This window comes from Lepidochelys kempii, chromosome 11 (assembly GCF_965140265.1).
Source record: "Lepidochelys kempii isolate rLepKem1 chromosome 11, rLepKem1.hap2, whole genome shotgun sequence".
Taxonomy (NCBI): domain Eukaryota; kingdom Metazoa; phylum Chordata; order Testudines; family Cheloniidae; genus Lepidochelys; species Lepidochelys kempii.
The window spans coordinates 12925910-12943831 of NC_133266.1; the positions used below are offsets into that span (position 1 = coordinate 12925910).

The 17922-nt window shown below is 39.3% G+C and overlaps 1 protein-coding gene across 3 annotated transcripts in view; it reads right to left on the reverse strand.

Moving 5' to 3' along the window:
* Window positions 1–17922, reverse strand: part of ZNF148 (zinc finger protein 148) — a 46831-nt gene that overhangs the window by 15560 nt on the left and 13349 nt on the right. For 2 of the 3 annotated variants that reach the window (XM_073305171.1, XM_073305169.1), the window contains exons 2-3: window positions 6748–7093; window positions 5167–5292 (exon numbers count right to left, since the gene is read on the reverse strand). In XM_073305171.1, coding sequence (XP_073161272.1) covers window positions 5167–5292; window positions 6748–7077 — 456 coding nt within the window. In that variant the 5' untranslated portion in view covers window positions 7078–7093. Of the gene's footprint in view, window positions 1–5166; window positions 5293–6747; window positions 7094–8923; window positions 9322–17922 lie in introns of all 3 variants that reach the window. The other variant, XM_073305170.1, reaches the window with a different exon arrangement.

Consider the following 17922-nt stretch of genomic DNA (forward strand, 5'->3'; position numbering starts at 1 on the left):
CTCACACTACCCACTAAAGATGTTTTATTGACTACAAATCAAAACATAAAATGAATTCGTAATGCAGAAAATTCAAATATTTCAGGTAAAAATAGTGCTAACTTCTATAAATCTACACCAATAGGATTTTGGTTTTACATTTGCAACAATTGCCTGTTCCAAACTTGTGTATCGTCAATTGTCAAGAGATATTTCCAGGGGGAGACAAATGCTGGAGACAAAAGCAATTGATGGAAAACCAGCTTACAGCTTCCCTATTCAGAGTGGAGTCACTTTAAATGTCAGTGTTTACTTTCTCCACCTGTTGGGAAGGAGGTAAAGTAAACAAACTATCTTTGGGCACAGAACCATGGATGATCATATTTTAAAGGATAAGTGGAATGTTGTATGATCTTTGTGGAAATAAAGCAAGATTGTATGATTGTCAAGATGTATAAAAGCTTATCCCTGAGTAACCACATAACCTGTCTGCTACTGCACATCATAGCTAAAATTAAGACTGGACTAATAAAACTATACCCCTGTCCAGTTACATATAAAATGTCAGTACAGAAGTATCACAGTGACTCTAATTGTTTAGTTATTTTCCATTATATTCCCTTAGCCTGACTTTCTAATTCTTTGATATAATTTCTTGGTACAGTACTTAGTAGGCTTTTATATCACTTTTGTACGCTAAGTGGCCACAAGACAACCTCTCCCAATATTCTGTAATGTGGAGATGATAAAAAACAAAAAAAAAAACCCACCTTGGATGCCTCCTAACTCGTTCATCTTACAGAGCCCTTCCTCACTTAGTGTATCCCTTGAGAAGATCTCCCTGCCAAATTCAGCTTTCTACTTTCAATAATTTTGATGCCATAGTAGATTGTTTTTTTAAGTTGCAAGAATTTTTTAAATACTACGGAAAGTTCATTTCCACACCTCTCCCACATTTGATACAGCTCAGTACAGTTTTGCTCAAACTTGCCCCAAAATAACACCACTGGGAAGAGACCAGCAGGAAAATGGCAGCCCAACAAATGAAATTTTCAGAAAGTTTTAGGTGACTGAAAAACAGTGTTATAATAGTGTGTTATAACAGAATAATCTCAAAAAAATAGTGATTAGCTCTCTAACTATAAAAACCGAAGAAGAAACCATGCTGGCACTCTATATAGCTAGGATATTTTAACAGAACAAGCAAAAGAGCCATTTCATTGCTCTGTGATTGTGGATAAACTCAGTATTAACTCTTATTATAGGACCTTCTTTGAAAATTGTTCTAATTTTACCTGCTCATTCTGCTACAGCAAACCTCACAGACAGTTTAGGCTCTGATCGAGCACACACACTTGAAACCAATGGGATTGCTCACATGTTTATCAATAAGCACATTAATATGTTTGCAGGTGCCTTACAGATCTGTGAAGTCCAATGCTTATAAAATTATGTTCTGTAACAATATGCTACTACTTAAACGGACACTGTCAGATAAAAAAGTATATTTTATAAAACAATGAAATTTCATCACATGTATTATGTATATTACTGATATTTTAAAATAACTATGCTGAAAACAGAAAAAAACATTTCATATTCCTCCATTTTTCCTCTACATTCTGGAATCTTTTTAAATTTTCTGCATTGTAGCTCTGCTTAAATGAAGAAAATCAGTTTTGCCAATGCAGTTTTGCCAAAATGTAGTCCAAAAAATAATGGGGGTAAAAAATGAATAAAAACTGTAGGTTTTTCAAGTAGACAAGTAATAAAAGAAAAACAGTACTGAAAATATTTCAATGTATTAAGTGACCTCCACACTTAAAAACCCAGCTGTTGGACTGGCAGCAAATCAAGACCAACATGCTAGGATTATGCCATACCAATCCTTCTGCTCTTCCTGCCCTTCCTATTTTTATGAGCCAATAAAAGATTGATACAAACCCTGCTCAAGGATTTCCCTCAACCTTTTTTAATCCCTCTTCATCTCAAAAGAATGGAGCAAGCAGACAGGGAGAGAGAGGAAGGAAGCATACCCATGAATGCCATGAAGTCTTCTGAAAGAGGGACACCCACCTCCTGCACCAAACAATACTCCCACAGATGTGGTCTCTGAGGAGAAAGGGTGAGGCATTCAAGCTGGATCCCCCTCATTATAACAGAGAGAGGCGTGCTGCTCTTAGGGACCCAAGAGCTTGGAACTTGCTCCCGAACTCTATCTGAAATATTTATAATCTGTCAGCCCTTCAGGCATGCCACAAAAGCCATCTATATAAGAAGATTGGGGGGGGAGGTTATGGGATAGGTAACCCTGGGAGAATGAAAAGGCTTGTTTTGTTTCAGGAGGTTTTTCTGGGGGGCAGGAGGGGTAGAGGGAGCAGGGGAGATTTGCTGCTTTAATTTATTTGCTGGCTGGGCTGTTTCCTGAATATGCTTATTTTTATGCTATTGTGTGGTCTTCTTTATGGGACTGTGATTTTACTTAACTGCTATAGCACCTGTGTGCTTTATTTTAATTGTTGCATAAATCCAAATAAAATAAATAATTAGCTTGCGTTTTAGTAGAAGAGGGCAAACCCTTGCTGCAGACCCCATTTGGATAGCTGATCCTGGTTTTGTCTTAACAAAAACGTGCCCCTTTGATATAGGAAAATCTAAGGTCTCAGACTGTTACAGGGCAATTCTGTCCTACAGTACCCCCGCACTGCAGGCACTCCCTGTCTCAGTTTCTCCTCCCTAGAATTTTCTGTGTCTCCTAGGGTTCATGTGGCTCAGCCCTCTGGTTGGATCACTCTAAATTCAATCCCTCTTCAGGTAACAAGTCCAAACAAAAGTCTCAAAATTAACAAAACGTACTCCCTGTTCACAGTCCGTTCTGGGTTACCTTTCAGCCCCCACTCTCTCCCCTTACGTAGAAGTCCCCAGTTTGCCTCCCTGAAGCTAAGCTATAAGTTAGACAACTGTCGGACCCCAGTCAGATTCTCCCTCAGCTGGCCCCTTTCCCCCCTAATTAGTCCCCATGCTCAGAAGCCTCAGCAGACCAGGCTTCTCTTACTGATGTCTGCCCAGCTATGAGGGAGGAGACAACATTTACGGGGGTCTGCATCTCCCAGCTTACCCCCAATTGTCTGGCTGACAGGAGAGCCTGGCCGCACCCTCTCACCAAGACTCCCGGCCCTTAAAGACACAGTGATGGAATTTTCTTGCAAGCACTACTTACTCCTGGAACCACTTCTTCTCTATCAATATCTCATAGGACAGGCCTTATATTATGTATGTATAGGACCATTCAAAATCTTAAAAGGCCATGCCATCTGGCAGAGTGGGCTGACCCCTATGCGCCACCTCATTTAAAGGGCAGGCTACCCAGGTGACACAGGTAGATGGGTAAAATTGCTATATTCCTCTTGACAGTAGATCTGGAAAACAAATTCTCAAAATAATGTAGAACAACAGTTATCATGAGAACTTCTAACACAAATAAGAATACTACTCTTAAGGGAATTCTGTGCAAAAAATTAAAAATTCTATGCCAAAAAATTAAAAATTCTGCAAAATCTGCATATTTTGTCAAAATAACACAATATAATCACTATTTTCAATTATTTGCTGACAAGTATTTTGAAATAAATTACCAAAATTGAGAGATTATGTTGTTATTGTGTTATTTTCCAAATAAAATTTTGTAGAATTTTAAAATTTTTAATTTTTTGGCACGGAATTCCCTCAAGAGTACCAGGATTCTGTGTGGCACAATTTGGTGTGGGTATCTTGGTGGGGTGTCTGGGAGGGATCTGGATCACAGGGACTTGTTGTGGGGTTCTGGGTGCAGGGGGAATAGGACTCAGCAGGGGAGTCCAGGTGAAGGCAGTTAGGGCTCAACGGGGGGGTCTGGGTGCTGGAGGAGTAGGTCTTGGTGGGATGGCGGTCAGAGTGCAGCTGGTTGGGGCTCAGTGGGGTGGGGATCCAGTTGTGAGGAGCTCCCGATGCAGGGGGTAAGGCTCATCAGGATGGGGGTTCTGGGGGTTTGGTGGGGATGGTTCTGGGTGCAGGGGGCTCCTGATACACAGGGACAGTGGGATGAGGCTTGGCAGGGGGGATTTTGGTGCGGGGAGGTCCAGATGCACAGGGGTTGGGCAGATAGGGGGAGCAGCACCCTGTACATTAGCTGAGGAGCAATGGGATCAGGAAGTGGGGGAAGAGGGTCACTGTATGGGGAACTGCTTCCTGTCCACGCAACCCCCATGCATCTGGACATCCGCCCTGCTGTGCCTCACGTCCTGCACCTAGCCCCTCCCTCCAACTCTCCGCCCACAGTGCAGAGCTTCCTACAGCCAGGGGAAGTTTCTAGAGTTAATCTGACCCAGTGCCAGCTTCTCTGGGCAGTGGAGGGAGAACTCTGTCTCCATCATCCTCCTCCTTCCTCCCAGGCCCAGCCAGGACGAACATCCCTGGGCAGCCAAGGCATCCCTAAACACAACCCCCGCTCACTGTGCCGCAGTGACTTTCCTCTCCCCTGGCTGCCTGAATAGACCCTGCGGGAGAGGGGTGAGTGAGCACTGGTGCAGTTTCTCTTTGGTTCCCCACAGAAACCACTTTTCTGCGGAAAAGCGAAGAGAATCTGTGTAGGGACATATTTCTGTATGTGTGCAGCAGCGCACACTTCCCCCAGGAGTAGAATATACATAAAGACACTTAAATTTTAGGAATGCTCTCTACCGGCAGGTTATTTTACTAAATTTATGGATGAAAACTTTTAAAAAATTTTCAGAACTGTCATTTTAGATTTGTTTTTAAACTGTTCTCAATGCATAAGGGCACACAATAATTCTCAGGCTCATAGAAAGGTACAACTATTATTAGATGAACATCGTGCAATGATTTATAACTTGTCCACAAAACTACTGACTCATAATTTAAAAAAAATATTTGGAAAGGGAACTGTCTGGAGAGACAGATGTTGAAGTATATCAAAGGTTCATGTTTCTAAAAGGAGTTCAAAGAAATACACTATGAATGCCTTATATCACAGTCTTCTCTGGACTCTGGAACACTCCAAAGTTGCATCTTTACTGTACAAATAAAACAACTTCAGACATAACTACTTCGAATTCTAAAGAAATCACTCAAAGTCATAGCAAATCTACAGGTTCTTTTCAAGCTTGGTTTCTCCAAAATCAGTCTTACCTTTGCTGGTGAACGCTGTTTTCTTTTCTTCTTTTTCTGCATATCTACTGGCTCTCGTATTTGTTTTTTGTCTCTCTTCTGTTGTTCAGAGGCATCAGTAAAAGTAATTTCCTGCTTTACACTGATCTGTTAAGATACGAAGTGCCAGTTTCAGGTGAGGTTCTCATTACAAAAGAGCAATTTTTCATTTTCAGATGACAAGCGGCTGAAATAAAGGCTAAGATTTTTTCTGAAGGAATTGTCCCATGGTTTCATTCTTTCAGAAATTTAACAAAAAAGGAGTAATCAGTATCTTCAAAAGGAAGGAAAGGAAAGAATTCTATACAGATTTACAGTTTGCTCTACCTCTTCATTCATCCAAAAAATGTAGGCTTTTCTTTCTGATCTGTAGTGTCTCCTTGTGACTCCTAGTGTACATCAAAATCTCTCAGATGTGCATGTAAATCACTCTTCCATTTGTTTCATACCTATATTACTTTTGCCTGTCATATTGTCAATGCCAGGATTTTACAGAAATGGATGAATTTACTATATATTTGAGCTAAAAAACTTTTTAAGAACCTCCCAAAAGTACAGCGAATGAACTTTTTCCCAGTAATACTTCTTGATCTGTCAACTTTATTAAAAATCATATTCTTAAATATTCCTGAAATGTTTTCTAAACTGCCCAACAATCTCTGATCTGCAGTTGAAAGGAAAGCCCTCCCAATGTACATTGTTTTAACAAAACTCGTTGAAAAAAGACTATTCTTTTTTTTTTACACCTTTATAACATGTCTTTTTAAATCACTGACATTTCAGTAAACATCCAAACCGTTAAATATAAAACTTAACCGTATTAATGCATATTTTTCAAATGGAAGCCATTTCTATTCTCCCTGTAGTGGATGGAAGACACTTTCTATTAAATACTAAGGAAGACATAATATGGGCATCTACAAAGTGTCATATATTCGACCTGTAGCATGAATGCAAGCAATAGCTGTCAAATGCTAAATTTCTATATGAGATATACTTTAAAAACATGTACATAAATGCTTCAGGTGGCAAAAAGAAAAAACATTTCCACACATGGCCAAATGTGTTTTTCATAAAACAAATAAATCATGCAGGTCCTTTAAATAATATTACTTATCCTGGTTTATATTTGCTCTTTAAAATTTATTATTGTGTGATTTTTTTAAGTGTTTAATGTTAACCAGTCAATTCATATAGTAACAAAAATATAATTATCTATTTTTTTTATAAATAGATGCTTATTATAAAAATGAAATATAGCTGGATGAAACTCACCTCAATGCAAATGACCTACAAAAGGCTGTAATACACTTTTTAAACCACACTTAAGCTCATGAACCTTGGCTTAAATGATGTACAGGGCCTTGTGTCGGCCCTCTAACGGAGATGAATTTCACCCAGTCAGCAGCTAAAGACATTTTCATAAATAGCATCTATTATTAATAAATATTTTTATAATCAAAATACAAATAACTCATTAATGTATTCCTAACATAACACAACAACATTACCAAACCATGCTTCCTAAATGAGTGTGCAATATTTCATGAAGAAAATGCTTACAGGAACATTGACTGCATACTGTAGCCCTTGAGGAAGTCTATCTTGAGCCTCCAGCTCATCATCATTTTTTACCGTCTCCTCATGGACCATGAGTTCGTCATGTGAAATCATCTCCTGCTGTCGAAGCTCATTTTCTTGTAACACTTCATCTGTTGTAAGAATTTCTTGATGTGCCATAGTCCGGTCTTGAAGCACTGTCTCTTGCCGTTCCCCAGATACTGAAGATTGGTCAGATACTGCACCCATCCCTACCATAGCCCTGGCTGACTGCATTTGGTCTATGCCACCACATTTAAGAAATAATCCTCCAAGTTTGTCTTCAATATTCATGCTTAAGTGCAATACCCTACAAAGAGAAGGATAGCAAGTGAATATCTACAAATGGGGAAGTTATTTAAAAATTTACTTGACATTTAAAAAAAAAATGTTTTACAAAATAGAGTCAACAACACATGCCTTTCTTGTAAGTACTGTCCAGGACTTTCAACACTTCATCTTTGCTGTAACAAGCTAAAGGAGATCTCTCTCTCTCTCTCACACACACACACACACTTTCAAATAGGTTATAGTTGAGTTGTGGTTGTCTTTTGACTACCGATATAACGGGGTGATACAGTAGTTATATGAATTGATAGCCAAAAGAAACTTAAATACATTCCCTACCCTTTAAAGGAAGCAAACTGCTTCCATTTTTTCTTTTCTGCCTCTCTTCCCCATCCCCTCTCCCCATTTTTGTGCCTGATCCCTCTCCTGAAGATGCCTCCTTTCGCTGCGTTCTCTCTTCTCCACTCCCCTCTCTTTGTCTGTCTCTCCTGTCACCACTGCTCCAGGCTGCCAGAACAGCTTTATTGTCACAAGGGAGTGGAAAGAGAATTTTTTGGTTCTTGCTGCTGCTGTTGTTGCATGAGAAGGAAGAGGAATAGTTAAACATATTTATAGGGGGGTGATCACCTCCACACCCACTCCGACACTAGAGCATGAATCAGGGTGTTATGGGCTTAACACTGCCCACATGAATAGTGCAAAAACAGAGTAGGAAATAGGCCGTAGTTCAGCATGCTGTGCGGGAGGCTCAGCTCCACCTCAGTTAGGCTTTTTAGCTAATTAGGCTCTGGGTCAGCTCTGTCCCTAATGTTCTAACTGTTCAATTAAATAGCCAAAGAAGCCAAACCATCTTACCCAGCAGTACAGGGCTCTCCATCATCTCCTAAGAATTACACTGTGATGCCCTACAGCCAATTTAACATCCTGCTATTCCCAAAGCATACACTCCACCCACAAACTTGTATCAAACAGATCAACATGTAATGTTTAAACTTCAGTTTTCAGTTTGAAAATAGAAAATATGTCTCAAAAAACACTTGCAGTGACTGAGAAAAATAGGGAGGATTCTGGATTTATCCTAATTTCTAGTGAAGATTTGTTCATTTCACAAACTCATCACACAATCTGGCATGAAGGGCAGACTCGCCCCAAGTGGGGCCCAGGAGCATTTGATATTAGGAATGTGGCCCACTGGCAGAACAGAGTGGTGAAGATTACACATTACTGATCTGCATCATGCCTGATTCCAGACAGTACTATTAGTAGTCCTGATTCTTGTGAATATTCAATTCACTCAAGCAAATTAAAACAGAATTAAAAAGGCAGCCAACATTACCGTTCTCCAGCATTAATCTAGTCAAGACAGGAGAGGATCTGTGCCTGATCTATCACACAAGAGCAAGAATCTCTAACTCCTTGAATATGTCAGAGAGGTGGCTGATTTTTGAGACCTGCAGGATTGTCTAATAATCCTCCCCCTTTTCAAGTTCAAGTGCTCGACTGCCAAGTCAAAAGACTGAACCAGTTGGATATTCGTGGTAAAGTGGACCTTTTCCCAGTAAACTTTCCACTGCTGGAAGTCAGAATGGATTGACTACTGATGTATTCATTCAGCTTGACCCTAAATATGTAGGGTACTGACATCATTAAAAGATTTAATGATGTGGCTTCATTTCCTTTTTGGGAGACACTGAAACCCAAGCCTCTGCATACAAGAGGTCAAAGATATTTATAAATGAATAAGAAAGTAAAAAGGAACCAACAACCTTTAAAAATGTGGAAATATGAAAATGGAGGAATACATTTGAGATGAAAAAGTAAAGACTGACACTCCCCAAATCTACAACCTAACCTGTGAGGTAGCTGAAGAACAAGGCCTCTGATGAAATTAGAGAAGAGAGACTCCAACACATTTGCATGGAATTAATATTCCAGTGAGCAATACCATACAAAAAGGGCTTCCAGACCCTTTGTATTTTCCCAGAATAGATGTCCTCCTAGATTTCAACAAAAATGTTAAATACTGTCATGTTAAAAGGACTCGGTACACAAGATTCCATAAGTGTGAATATCAATGATTCAAAGAGACAGATGTTCCTGAGAGATGCAGAAACCACAGTCTGTAGGGGCAGTTTGGGGTGATGAGGATCAACAATCCTTTGTCTTCGCTGGGGAAGGTAGCAAAGTCTCTCTGCAGGCCAGCCCATGTGAAGAAGAAAGCAGTTGTCCAATCTTGCTGTTGTCAAGAGTCTGGAACAAAATAAAAGTTCAGAACTTTCTTATTTGATAAAATTTGCAAACAAATCTGTTTGTGGAAGGAAGCACATCTGGGTCAGGTAAATCCAGGTGTCCTAAATTTCCAATCTCCTGGGGAGAATTCCTTCTAACTTTGCCAATCTGTTTGCCAGTTCAGCTTTGCTAGATCTCATATACTGCTAGAGAGATAGGATTTTGAGAGCTTCTCATTTAACTTTCTGCTTCTAGTGCCATCCTGCCATCTTACAGTAGACCAGTTACAACCTTTTATATACATAGTGGATAGTCTAGCAGGAACTTTGGGAAGAAGTGATCTGGCACCAGTGGAGTACCCAGAGCTAAAGGACAGTTGGTTGAATCTGTTCTGAAATGGTATGTAGAAACAAAGTTCAAAATTTGGACTGACTGACTCTGGAAGAATACTAAAGGAGCATTATCTTGTTAAGTTTCTGAGGCTCTTTCAAACAGTCTGAGGCCATCAAACAGAACTTGTATCAGACTACCTCTCTAAGTGTGAAAAGAGCCAATCTGAGGCACTAAGGACAATTTGAAAACTTTATCCTGCTAAACTCTAGTTTTTTTCTGATCAGACAGTATGTGCTTGGGAGGGATCTAGTCAGAACGGACTAGTTTCTCCAGGGATACTTAGATAAGCAACTTTGAAGTCTTTCTTATGCATCATCTTCAGGGCATTTCTCTTCAAATGAACGGACACCGACTCTTCAATGTTTAAAGCAGGGTTAGGTTATCTCAGCTAAGTTAAAAAGTATTTCCAGTTGTCTGAATCACATATTACCAAAGAAAAGAATACGATTTCACACTTTTCAAGGGATGAAGTGCACCAGGAATGCCACCAATGATCCCAGGGAGAGAAACTGTAATCCATGGAATTTTTTTTGGAGGTAACTGGGGTTTCATGGCAGCAGGGTGAAGTAGTAGTTCTCCGTCAACGGTGCTGAAGGTTTCCTGGAGAGGACTTGCAACAAGGCAAATGCCATTCTGGGATGTAGTAACAGGAATGTTACATGTAAGACATGGGAGGTAATTGTTCTGCTCTATTTGGCACTGGTGAGTCCTCAGCTGGAGTACTGTTTCCAGTTTTGGGCACCATACTTCAAAAAAGTTATGAACAAACTGGAGAGAGTCCAAACGAGAGCAACGAAAATGATAAGAGGTTTAGAAAACATGACCTATGAGGAAAGATTGAAAGCACTGGGCATGTTTAGTCTAGAGAAGAAAAGGCCAAGGGAGGACATAATAGTCTTTAAATATGTAAAATGTTGTTATAAAGCGGACAGTTATCATTTGTTTTCCATTTCCACCCAGAATAGGCCATGTAATCATCTTAATTTGCAGCAAGGGAGATTTAGATTGGATATTAGGAAAAAATTTAACTATGAGGATAATTAAGTATTAAAACAGGTTACTGGTGAAAGCTGCAGACTCCCCATCCTTGGAGGTTTTTAAGAACAGGTTGAACAAACACCTGTCAGGGTTGGTCCAGGTATATTTAATCCTGCTCAGTGCACGAGGATGGACTAGATGATTTCTTGAGGTCCCTTCCAGCCCTACATTTCTATGATTCTATGCATGTTGAGGCCCACTGCAGTATTAGCTTATTGTACGGCAGCCTTCATAGGAACCAGCTGGAGAGGTGCTGAGATGGGGAAGTGCAAGCTGCTAAGAAGCAAGCATTCAAATGTGAAAAACAGCAGCTGCAGTCTGTCTGTTCAAGGCACAGCTGAAAGCAGTGCTAGGGACTGCTCCAGATGCAGAATATTGCCAAACTGCTCTGAAATCAGGCACAAATTGAGGAATTCCTGGATTTAAAGCTATTTCCTGGCAGAAAGGTACGGAGAATAATGAGAAAAGGGTCTCAGAAAGACAGCAAAAGAGTCTGCTGCTGCTGTCACCAATGAATTGGGGCAGACTGGTTGATACATAGCAGCAGAATGCGAGAGGAACAATTGGTAATGTGCAGCAGCTGCCTAGCAGAGGACACACACTGATAGTATATTGCATTTATTTGTAACATATTGTCAGCTGTTTTACTCCTTTAAATTGTGAGGGATATGACTACATGGCTGCTTTTCACACCGACGAGTAGGCTTAGTCCTTGGGATAGCAGGCATCAGGTACATTTTTCAAGCTCTGATCTTGAGTCACCTCAGGTGCATTATAAGAGCAGGTTTTTAGATAGCTGGCCATTCATACAGAAATAATGAGGACTCAATCTGCAGCATAACACTACAACTGATGAAACACAATCTAGTCTACATAAAATCTAAAAACAGTACCAAATAATATGAAAGTAAAGAAAAACATATAAAAATAGGCTATTAGTCCAAATGAGAAGTGTCCTGATTGGAAATGCCTTGGCAAATCAAGCACAGTTGACCACAAGATGCTTTTGGGAGGGTGGGGAGGAGGGCAGAGGTTGCTTCAGTAAGCAAAATCATATTATTTTAATTGAAACCAAGACCTGTAGTAGGTCAACCAGTAAGTTAGAACAAGCTACATCTGTGAAAGAAGATATCCCCAAAATAAGATTATCCTTGACAGAAGCCATGATAATACACACCACATACTAGTGTAAATTAGTATATACCTCATGCCATAAAACATTGTGATTCACATGGCAGTCTTTTTCCTGGGATTCAAAACTTTTATTTAATAAGATTTTTAGCACCATCTTTGAAAATATAGTTAAAAATCTCTCAATAAAGGCAGAGATCCAATTAAAAAAAGGTAACATAAAAGGTGTAACTTAAATGCTCCAAAGCTAAAAGAAATGCAGAGTTAGGGTGTTCATTGTGCTTGTTAGAGATTCCCCAAACTCAATGTCTCAAGCAAGGCACTTGAATGTGGGGCTCTACAGGACAGACTGCACAGATATGTATACCAAGAAAGAAAGAAAAAGGAAGGAAGGACTGGAGAAAAAACCTCGGAACAGTTGCTCTATCCTAGAGCTTCTTTCTCTTTTGATACAATGCTCAGCAATTGCTTGCAGAACACAGCATTTCTCACATGCGGCCACCAGAGGCTTTTCTTGCAGCCACAGCTGTCTGGGCAATGATTTGGAGGGGGACGGGAGTAAAGCATTGGCCCCTACCCTGGGTCAGCAAGTAGGGGTTGGGGCCCTGTGCCCCTCTGGAGCCACATCGCCGGAGGAGCAGACAGCCGGTGTGACTTTCTTACCTTCCCGCGGATGGTGGGGCTCAGGCTTCCAGCTTCAGCCCGGGGTGCCACTGTGCTTCAGGGTCACCACCACCCCCATCGCCTCTGGTCTCTGCTGCCTTCCCCGGTCCCTGACCCATCCACCCCATCACCACTGGCCTCCAATGCCTCCCTACCCACCTCCCCATCCAAGGCTTAATTTGTCCCCCGGCTTGCCAGGGCTGAGTAAGTAAGTCTGCTGTGAAAACTGATATTTATATGTTTGTTAATACCACTTTTCACTGCCTCCCAGCTAGCCAACAAGTCTGCTGCGGAGAAAAGTGATATTAACAAATGGCAGTGAAAAGTAAGATTAACTAACATTCAAATATCACTTTTCACAGAAGCAGACTTACTAACTAGCAATTCTATTTAAAAAACAAAAATTATAAAACAAAAAAGCAAAAGAAACAACAACAAAAAAGACAAGAACATACATAGCACCTTATTTGTGTTTCTGTTCTGGTTAGGTCCTGTAAAGAACAGAGACAACTGCATGTTGTTATTATTATTGAGTCTGCAAAAAAAACCCTACATAAATAAATTACGATTTGGACAGGTATATGTGCATATTTATTTGTTTTTCCTAAAGTTAATTACGTTTTACAGAAAAATTGTCATAGCGGCCACCAGCCAGAGTTGGTGACCACACTCTAAGGCCACCAAAAATTTTGTTGTGAGAACCCCTTCTAGAGCCACTGAACCATGTTGCTTTGTTTCAAAAACTGCTGCTCAGACAAACCCTACTACAGCACTTCAGAACAGTTAGCTTCAGTGTGCCTCTCGTAAGTTTTTCCAAAGATTCCTGGTGCATTAAGGAGATCTAAGGATATATCTACATTACAGCTATGAACAAGCCTTCCACTTGAGTAAATGGACTTGCTAAAATTAGCAGTGTGGACATTGTGGCTCAGGCAGCATCTTGGACTCTCAAGCCCACCCCACTCAGAATGTAAAAGGTACTTAACTGAAAATGTCTTGAAAGCAAAATGTTGTTGCCTTTGCCTATTTAGAACAAAAGGACAAATACCACCAAATTTTGACAGTGGGTAGAAAAGAAATGTGTCCTGATAATGTAACCTGATAGCCACTGCCACGTCGACCCATTCTGCACAAAATGACCCTAACAAGTTCACTAAAACAAAATATACAGAGTTGTAAAGAAGCTTAAGAGAAATAAGGTGGAAGGAATCTGAAGGATTCAGTGAAAATCCTGCAGAACTGTTAAAAAGTTCTGGACCAGCTATTATTTTATGGTTGCAGATACGGCTCAATATCATCCGGAGAGCAGAGTCAGTCCTATACGACTGGCAAAAAAGTGATATTCTACCATTTTGGAAACATAAAGGCAGCAATCAAGACTGTTGTAATTATTGTTGCATTACTCTTCTGTCCACCCCGGGGAAAGTTTTTGCTTCTCTCTTGTTGGCCCAAGCCGCTGATATCTTAAGCAATAAGACAAGACCATAACAAGCTGGTTTCATTCCCGGCTGTTCAACAACGAAAGGAGCAAATCTTCACAGCTTATTCAGAAGGCACAAGAATTCAAGTGCCCCATTCACATTACATTTGTGGATATCAAGGCGTTTGATTCTTTTGACAGGGTAACTGCTTTGGCTGATCTTGAAATTTGCAGGCATCCCTAATAAGCTCTGTAGAATGTTTAGTCTTCTACATGATGACTCCTCAAGCTTCATTCTTGTAAATCGGAAAAGAACTGTCTTCTTCCAAAATTAGGTTGGGTGTTCATCAAGGACACGTTACTACCCCTAAATTCTTCAGTGCCATCATAGATTACATGCTTGACCAGACAATAAGTAAATGCAGGTTAGGCATATGCCTTGATGATAAGAACCTTACCATCATCAATTTTGCCAACAACATAGCACTGGTTGTCAAATCAACAGACAAGCTGGTTGTGGCTCTTAAATCTCTGGAAAACTCAGCAGCCGAAATCAGCGTGAAAATTAATTGGGGTAAAGCCAAAATTCTTCCAATTTTGAATATGCTGTGGCCTTTAGCATATGGACGACCACCCATCTGGGATTGTCAGTGATTTCACCAACATTGTCTATGTTGTTGATAATACAAGCAGTGTCAAGAAAGAACCTGAAGCCTGCACTTCAAAAGCTCATCAGTAATGGGGCATTTTATTAAGAATGTCTTTCATGAACCAAACACCCTGATAAGTACAGAGACAAAGCTGAGGATAAAAAAGCTTCTGTGGTCAGTATCTGACCTATGGGACTGAAACGTGGTGCTTCTCTCTTCAAATTAAAAAAAAGTTGGACACCATTCAGATGAAGCATGTCCAAATGATCAAAAAATATCAAATGGCATGAATTAAAGTCTAATGAAGAAATCAATTTTCTAACTAAACAGGTAGTGCTTTGTCATACCGTCTCCCAACACTCTCTAAATTGGTATGGTCATCTGCTTCAAATGCCTACCAGCTTCCCTGCAAGAATCATTTTCTACTTTGACCCAATGAAACCAGGATGGAAAAGACCCCCAGAAGACCTAAAACACAATGGCTGGACAGTGTCAACAGATCCCTGTCCCCCACAGCCATTCTATCCTATAATGCACCAGATTTGACTCAGTGGACAGCAAATCATGGAGTTGCATGATGTATTCTATGGCCTGTACGCTGTCCAAATGACTGTATGAGAACTAACCTAACTCGATAATTAGGATGATAGTGACTACTCAGTGGAGTAGAACAGACACCCAGAGGAAAGAATCAGCTTGTTTAACATCAGGGTAGAATGCAAGACCAAGCTCTTTGACTGGTTGCGGATGGGTGTATATATGTGTTTTTTCTTTCATTCTTGTACAAATAAAGTTGATTTTATTAAATAATTAACATGCACCTTGAGAAACTAATTGGGTGCATTTCAGAAACTTAGATGTAAATTAATATGTGCAATACAGGCTTAGGAGAATTTGGGAGATTGTAATGAATGAACAGACAATTTGTGCAAAAGAGAAGAGAGAGGAAGTATCTCAAAAAACTGACAACGTAAATAAAAGAGGAAGGAAAATGACTATCTGCTTTCACATATCAAACATGCATTCTTTAACTTCACACTGCTTTTTAATCTAATCTATCTACCTACCTACTGTAGAATAGATGTGGTTGAAATTTTTTGCCAAAAAAATAAATTAAATTAAAAATGGCCCCTTTTTTGAAGAAAATGTTTATATATTTTTTAACATTTATTTCTAAATTTTCTGAGTTTCAAACAGAACATCAAAAAGTTTTGAGTTTTCATAATTTTCGTTTCCTCCCCCCACCCCACCTTCTCCATCCTTTTACAGAGGCAAAATGGCAAAAAGAAAAAAAGAAGAGAAAAAGGGGGGAAGGATCCCACTCCAAAATGCAACATCTGTATATTTTTAAAATAACTTTCTGGGGGGAAACTATTTACCATTTATCAGCCAATTCTACTGTGAAACTTAATTAAATAATGTATTATGAACAGATTCAGGCATTAACTCTCTCTCACTGTGCATTCCAAATTTCAGCCAAGAATAAATGTAAAAATAGTGTGTATAATGGAAATTCTATCAAATCTTTATCAACTAGATGCCATGCTAATAAATCTCTCTTCAGGATTTTCCAAAATCAAAATCAAGATAATGATGCAATGATCTTTGAGAACCCCTGGCTTACAGTAATTTGAAGAGGGTTAAGGTAAACCAAAAAAAGGTTACTTTTATTTTGGAATAAGTTATAGTAGTATAACTATACCAGTATAATTACACTGGTATAACTGATAAAAACTGGCAAAAACCTCCCTAACAAGCAACTTTTGCTGAAGCCTCATTAAAAAAAAAGTACCAGCAGCAGACACACTCTCACAACAAAAGACAAGTGGAGGATTTAAATGAATCAATCAATCAATCAAATTCACAAAGGAAAAACAAACAAACAAAAGCCTCCAGTCTAGTTCCATGGGCCATTCCATGTCTTATTCTTGTGTCTGTGTTCTTATTTTGCCAGAACCACTCAGTCCAAACTCTAACTGTATGTACACTTGTGACTAGGAAAGGTAAGACTGGTGTAGGAACCTTACTTATGCCAAAATTTACAACAGCAGAGGGTTTGTATTTAAATTCTCAAATTTAACCATTAGAATTTGTTTATAGGAGGAAATACGGAAATATTCCTGCAATTCTTTATACTAACAAAAAGAGAGATGACAAAATGACCTAATTATGCTTTAAAAATTGTAAATGCTGAACATGTTTTATTTTTATCCTTCGTATTAATAAAACAGTACTATCAGCAGAACCCTCCTCAGAAATTAAGAAAAGTAGCACTCAAGGTAATAAATTAATAGCTGTTGAGTTTTGAATTGCAAAGAAAGTTACCAAACATAAATCAATACACACACAAAAAGTTTACAGATCCCAAAATTAGAGAATTCTAACTGTACCATATGATTGAAACCCTCTTAAGACTCAGATCATCCAGCATATGCCCCTGTGAATAACTATGTTGCTGAACTTGTGCCAATATAGGCCCTGATCCTGCAAAGATGTACCTATATGCTTAATTTTGTGCACTGTGAATACCCCCATTAAAATCAACGGGACTCCTCACAGCGGAACTATTTATAGTGCATGTGTGAAAACCTTTAGAGGTTTGGGGCCATAGTCTAGAACTTCCTGCTTTTTCTAAACTCAATATTAGTTGACCATTTATCATAATCATACTGTAACGTATCTAGAACATATTCAATACTGAACAGAAGTCTCAAAAAGCTTTCCATATTACTCCAGCAACAAAGCAAGTTAAAAACCACAAATCAGTGAGGCAACCACACTTTCGCCATTCAAAAAACCATGGATGATAAAATATGCAACATTTGTTTACTTTCTGGAATGGAAAGGTCCATGAATCTTGTGACACTATATTACCAGCTTTTCTACAACATTAATAAAAGCAATATTTCAAAAACCCATTAGAATTTCTACTACTGTACGGTTGAAATGAATAGATTACATATGGTATCGGTGTCCTTACATTGTGAAACTTAAACATTAATAAATCTTAGCTCTAGTTTTAGCTTTACTATAGGTGGGATAGTAGCACTGCCTATATTTAAGGTTGCCTGACACTTCTCTGTTTTCAGTTGCTTATATCTTTGCCAAACTTCAGCTGTTTGGGTTGAAATTTTCCATACCAGATGTCTCCCATGGGCTGAATTTTTTGTTTGTTTGTTTTCTTTTTGTTTTGTTTGTGTGTTTGCTTTGAATATTTCAGCCAAAACAGTTCAGCAGTTTCTGAGAGCAAGGCCAGAGAAAAAATACTTCATTGTATTTGCCCATGTTCTTTTGCCCATATTAAAAAAATTTAGTGACCTTTTCTTT